Source organism: Dendrobium catenatum, unplaced genomic scaffold (assembly GCF_001605985.2).
Source record: "Dendrobium catenatum unplaced genomic scaffold, ASM160598v2 fragScaff_scaffold_474, whole genome shotgun sequence".
NCBI classification, from domain to species: domain Eukaryota; kingdom Viridiplantae; phylum Streptophyta; class Magnoliopsida; order Asparagales; family Orchidaceae; genus Dendrobium; species Dendrobium catenatum.
The window spans coordinates 866,632-873,642 of record NW_021318936.1 but is presented as its reverse complement, the minus strand read 5'-3'; the positions used below and the strand labels follow the sequence as shown (position 1 = coordinate 873,642).

Genomic DNA, 7,011 nt, shown 5'->3' with positions numbered 1-7,011 from the left:
TGTGAAATTCTGAACTTGTTAACTTATGTTTTATGGTTGAACATATTAATTTTGTTTACATTTAATATTTTGTTTTATTGTGCTTATGTATATAGTTGTGATAGTTAATTGAATATAACGACGTGTTGCCCAAATCTTGTTATATATTACTTTTTGTGCAGGTTTAGAATTTAGGGAACCTCCCTCATATAGATGGGAGGCTGTCAATTTTTTTTTTCAGGTGCTATAGGTTTCCGGCGGCTAACCGGCGGTTCAGCCGCTGGAAACGACGATACCGGACGGCTGATTGACGCCACTGGTAACTTCGTTAAACTACCGGTATTATACCGGCGGTTATCTACTACACCCTGCGGTTATCCGGTGAAAGCCCGGCGGTCTAGATCGCCGGTACGACCGTCGGGAACCGCCAGTGTAGTACCGGCAATTTACAGACGCGTGCTGGCGGTTTATCTAATGCACGCCGGCCGCAGGAACCGCTGGCAAGCCGTCGTTGAAGGGATCGCTGATAAGCCGTCGGTCACATGACAGGCGACGCAACGGATGGAACATCGCCAGTACAAAGCAAGGTAATAAACGGCGGTATAAGCCGCCGGAAGACCGACGGGAACCAAAACCGCAAGTAAAAACCGCCGACAAATTATTTTCTACGCCATTTTTTCCGGCGATTGGATAACTGCCGAAAAGCCGCCGTTGATTTTTAAAACCGCCGGTGTTACCACCCAAATCACCGGAAAAAGCCGCTGGTTTTGGGTGATTTTCCTGTAGTAAGAATCTAAATTAATAAGTAAGTTAGTATCTGGGGCGACTAAAGGAACATCCGTAGAGTTTTGTAACATAGAGTCAATAGAAACATAAATATTAGGGAGTTTCTCACTTCCATTGCACAAAGTCTTACCTTCCAAATTATTCTCCAAATCACCTATGTTTTCTGGCACAACAGAGCTAGTCGCAGCATCCACCTAGTTTTCAATAATAGCATTTGGCACCACTTTATCCAGCACATTATGAGAAATAGAATTAACAGGAGAATCAACCTTCTCAACCGAATGTTTAGTAGATTTTATAAGCTCAGGATGTAATTTAAAGCAATCGGAAATTGCATGGCCATGAATCTTACAATGAGAACAAAAATTCGACACCTTCTCAAACTCAACTTTTTGCAAATAACCAAAAGCCTTTGATCCCACCCAAACTTCTTTAGGATGTTTCTTAGATATATCAACTTTCACCAAGACCCAAGCCACAGACGGACGGGTCCTGGATGCAGTTGCTTGGTCGGTTGCAAAGGCCTCCCAAAAATAGATCCAAACTCATGCAAGACTTGAGGGTTAAAAAAATGTAATCTAAAATTCGGAAAGGAAATCCAGATCGGAACTATGGGGGACTCTTCATGCACATCGAAAAAAGGCGTCCATTTTAAAATTCTCATTTGACAGTTACTGATAAAATAATATCTCATTTGACTCTTCATGCATAAATTATTATCATCATATGACAACTAAATTTCCTTAAAACCATCTATTTCCTTGATTATCATTTTGCATGACATCACTTTCTAATTTGAGCAAATATATTTGCCCAATATAACAAATTAAAGTGCCCAACACTTCATTGTAAGCATGGAATTAAAAAGAAGAAAAAGACAAACTTTATTATATACACTAAAGAAACGATATAGAATGAAAACTAACTTAATATCATCCAAAAACTTGAGCAATAAAAATTAATCTTGACACAAAGCTGAGTTTGAAGGGAATTCATATCCATGATACGATGCCAACAATAGTTCTTTTTTTTTTCTTTGACAAAAGTCTTCGTAAAGTTGAGAGGCAATAAAATAGATCCAAGAGACTCGGCACATCCATTAATGAAATGGAAAACAGATCTCTAACAAGAATTAAAAAAGAACCAATTTATTTAGAGACTGAAATATTATTAAGCAAATTGATATTCTTGGTTATGCAAGTTACCTATAAATATGAGCATAACCCCTAAGAGATGAAGTATTGATAAATATTTTTATTCTACATTGCATAGATATATTAAATGGTACTTATCATATATTGTGTAGATAAAACATCCAACTTTTGTTAACATGGGTTGAATTTGCTTAGGCTTTATTTGAGAATGTTTTCTTACTGCTTTCAACTCAAGTTTAAATGCTACCTCTGGTAGAAACCCTACTTTCAGATTCAAAAGCATGGTTTTCGATGACAAACAGCCTGCCCTAGTAAAAAAAGCTATGAAATAATTAAGGAAATACTCACATTTAAATGAAGTTTATAGGAATCGGCCGCTGGGAGATTTTTTGGTGAAGAAGCTATTTGTAAAAGTGTTTTCTTCGTTTGATCTGTATTTTAATAGATATATTGCTCAGTATTATAATTATCATGTTAGTATTTTTATAACTAATGTTGAGCAAGTTCTTGCCAAAAAATCATGAAATTATTTTGGTTGCGGTCATTAAAAAAAAAAAACTTTCTTCATTATTATTATCAGGTTTTTGTTGCAGAATGGTTTTGATATTGATCAATGAGGAGCAGGTTGTTCATATAATTATGTGATTATGTTTGAATTGTGCTACATTACTTATAGAAAACATTATTTTTCAACAGAAAACACAAAAAAATAATTTTATCAGGAGTTCAAATTCATCAAACTTCGGATGAATGTTTGAAACAGGTGCTTTTGATAAATTTAGTAAGTGTTTAATTCCACGAGCTCTTGCTTTCACAGATGTCTAACTCAAAAGCATTTTATGTGCAAACAATGTGTAGAGAGAGAGATAGAGAGGGAGAGAGAGGCAGCGAGAGAGAGAGAGAGAGTATTAGTGTATGCAGAACAAAAAACAGCAAGTGTCACAGAAAGAAAACAATTAAAGCCATCAATATTCAAACCCAGCAAGGATTTAAAGAGGATAAGCTCTGAAAATTTAGTGATTTTCCTATGTAATAATAAACACATATAATGAATAAATAAATACCTGATCATATATAACGTTGGGAGATCTATCTGCACTTAGCAATCAACCGTATAGATTTTTATGATGAACTACAATCATATCCATGTTGAATGACACCCAGAGTTCCCCCAAACACTTCAGTAGAGCTATAAAGCTGCTTCACCTACGTATGGGAAGCAAAAAACCCCTAATGAAGTGCCTGAGGGAACTCCAGTTGACAGCCAACGACTAAATTGCAATATCTGAAATATTCATAAAGCTGCTTCACCACGCAGTCATATATAGATATGTATATATACCGAATTAAGCTAAGTGGTACCTAGAGTTCCCCCAAACACTTCAGTGTAGATTCTATAAACAGGTAGAAGAATTAACTTCAAAATTTTGTATATTTATGAACACAATGAAGTGCTTAAGGGAACTCCAGAGAAAACTCAACCATGGAAATGTCTCTTTAATTTTTCTTGGAGTAATTCTATGTTGTCTTTCAACTTTATATAGACAATCGTGACTGAGAATGTGTAGAAGATCTGAAGTATTTGCTTTACTAATGCAGTGAACTTGGCCATGTTTTAGGGCGAGGTGAGGAAGAGGAAAACCTCTACTTTGTGATATGAGAAATCCTTTCCTCACCCCTACATGCACTTTTGTCTTTTACTTACTCTCTAGTATTGATGTGTCATTATGAAACTAGATCTTAAACACTAAATCTTATCATGAAGTCAGTCCTAGGTTAATATTCATCACCACATTCCTTTCACTGTTTCATGCTACCATGTACTATTGACATTAACATTTTTTTTTTTCCTGGAGATTAGCGGCCTAAACATTTTATTGATATGAAATTCGTAGTTGTGGATAGCAAATATAAGTACAAAGCTATGTAATTAATTTTTTTAAGTATGCGTAGATATGTATTATTATGAACTTGTTGCGATAAAAAAGGACCAACATTGTATTCTTCTAATCAACACTTAGAGCAATGCTCAAAACTTACAACTAATATTTCCTCCTACTTAGACGAGAATAATTCTTTTGAGAGATGTTATATTCATTCAATTAAATCCATACATATTTTTATGCAATATCTTCACATGTATTATTAGAAAAATTCGTTAGTCGATTGTCAAATATGTTCAAAATTTTATGTCACATTAGACGAGAATAGTTCTTTAGCATCTAATCTGGCAATAAGAAAAATGCACTAGTGTGTGAACTAAATGTATGATATAATGAAAATATTCCATTAATTGTTGTTACAAAAAAGAATGCACTTGCACAATCTTCCTAACTTATAACTACTTTATTAATTAGAATTAGTTATATCTTCATTGTTTAGAGATTATGAGAAATACCGAGAGAAGCAAAACTAGGATGTCAAATTAAGCTTGTTTAAGCAGTAATTGAGTTTATACAATATAAACTAAACTAGATTCTATGGTAGCAGAGAAAGGAGTTATATTGAAACAGTATAAAAAGATGCCAAATTAAAGGTGGTAGTGACCACTGAAGAGGTGATTCCATGCCCTTCAAAAGAAAAAAAAAAAAACTGACCAGGTTCAATGTATGTGGCTAATTAGTTAGCTAGTGTCATGAAGGGAGAGAACAAGACGAAAGATTTTTGAACTTGACCTCTATTCTGTCATGGTGTTTGCCATTGTGACTACTTATGTCAAGAAGCCTTGAATGGCTAAGAATGCTTGAGTAGTGCTTATTGCTAGATTATATACTAATTATAGGGTAACTAATTAATTAAGGACCTTACGATGGGCAATTCATTTTAAGCTAATTAGCTTAGAGGTCTTTCTGTCATCTATTCACACAACCACTAGTACTAATCTAACATCTATGAAAAAATAAAATAAATAAATAAATAATAAAAAATAGAAAGAAAAAAAAAACATAATTTTTTTAAAAAAATGGAATAATGCCTAATATTTAGACTATATAGTCACCTAAGGTACGTAGTCCAAATTCTCAAATACCATTCCTCAATCATGATTAATAGAAAAATTGTGGTAGTCTAAACAGGTAAGGCTGCAAACGAATCGAGCTTTGTATGTGAATGTTCATGTTCGAGTTAATATATTATCAGCTTGTTCAAGCTTGGTTCGTGTTTGATTTAAGCTTTATTGTTTGTGTTCATATTTGGTTTGTTCAAATTAATGAGTGTTCATGTTTGATTCATTTAGTGCTTATCGTGCTTTAAACAAATAAACCTTAATGAGCTATAAAGAAGCTATATTTCTAGATATTCTTTAACATAACAAATGAGTTTATCAAGCCTCCTAACAAATAATTACATTGAATATGTTTGTGAACATATTTAGTAATTTTTTTTAACTATCAAAGAAGTATGTTGACGAACATATCTAACAAGTATTATTGAGCTATCAAAAGAGCAAGTTCATGAACATATATAACAAATTTTTTTGAGCTACCAAATGAGCTCGTTCATGAACAATTGATCTATAATTCATCTTATATTTTGATTAGCATATATTATAATAGTTAATTAATTTACATTATATTATTTAACAAAAATTATGTATTTGTAATAAATATAAAATATTTATATAATATATAATTATCAATTTTATAATCAAATATTAATTGAGATTTTAACGAGCTTGTTAACGAGTTCTGAATCGAACACGAATCGAACTTCTTATCAAGCTTATTGTCGAGCTTGTTCACGAGCTTCAAATGATGTTGTTCATAAACATAAATGAGCTGAAGACATTAGTGTTCAAACTTGTTTATTTAAGGAATGAGTATTTAAAATATTATTCAAGTTTGTTTGTTTAGTTAATTAAATGATGATCACAAACAACTCAACTTGAATTCTATGTAATGCATCGGCGTTTCACCAGCACGAAATACCCTAAGCGCCGCCTCTGGTGATTTTAGGGTTCCTTCCTGCCTCTGTTTCTTTCTCATTTTTCGTCCATCTCCTAGCAAGCGATCCTTGATTTTTTTACTGCTTTGGTTTCCTAGTGCTCTTCTTTTCGTCTTGCCCTGTTTGGGCTTGACGTTCTCGATGGGGGATCCGTCATCGACGGCTTGAGGTATTATTACCTCTAATGCTCATAATCGGAACAAAGGCTTTTTTGCTTGGAAGCGGGGGCTTCTTCTCCACCAAAGTCTCATTCTTTTAAGGAAGTTCTTGCTGGTGCAAGCGCAGGTGATACCCTTCCTTCGTTAACCCAGTCTACTTTTAATGGAGTGCCGGCTATTTTGCTTTCGGATGAAGAAGTTTTAAAACTTGCTTCCCCTTTTCAATTTACTCGTGGGTAAATTCGGTCTTCGTAGACCAAATCTGGACTCCATCCGTGCTTTCTTTGGTAGTTTAGAACTTTCGGGATTTTACTCTGTAGGTCTTTTGGATTCTAAGCATGTAGTGATTCAACTCTCAAATGATCTTGACTATAGCTGTGTTTTTGCGTGTAGATCATATTTTATATTGAACTGTCAAATGCGGGTTTTGAAATTTACTCCATTATTTTATGTGAGGGAAGAATCCCCTATAGTGCCTATATGGATATCTTTTCATAATATTATACTTCATTTCTTTAATGCTAAAGTTCTTTTTGCACTTGGCTCTGTTTTTGGCCGTCCCTTGCAAACTGACCATGCCACAGCTTCAAGAACCAGACCTTCTGTGGCGAGGATCTTAGTTGAAGTGGATATTACTAAGAAACATGCTAAGGAGATTTGGATTGGTTCTAAAGCATTCGGTTACCATCAAAAAGTTGAATTTGAAAAAGTGCCAGACTTCTGTAATCACTGTAAAACACATGGGTATGCGGCGGCTGAATGATTTAAACTCCATCCAAACCTTAAGAAAAATTCAAGCAACTCGGTGGGGCAAAAGATGGATAAAACTTTAGATGTTGGTGACATGATCACGGAAAATCCCAATCGGTTGGATCAGAAGGAACCCATAACCCCACCAGAGCTGGCTCGAAATATTATTTCTTCTGAGAACCAATCACCACATGAAATGGCTGTGACCCATTCCACACCTGTTGTGCCTGCTTTACCCGAAA

The 7,011-nt window shown here is 34.5% G+C and overlaps 1 protein-coding gene across 1 annotated transcript; it reads left to right on the top strand.

Moving 5' to 3' along the window:
* Positions 1-521: 521 nt before the first annotated feature.
* On the top strand, positions 522-6,782 carry LOC114579536. The gene is made up of 3 exons (XM_028694398.1): positions 522-566; positions 5,960-6,030; positions 6,413-6,782. The coding sequence occupies exons 1-3, from the start codon at positions 522-524 to the stop codon at positions 6,780-6,782; spliced, it is 486 nt and encodes a 161-aa protein (XP_028550231.1).
* Positions 6,783-7,011: the final 229 nt, after the last annotated feature.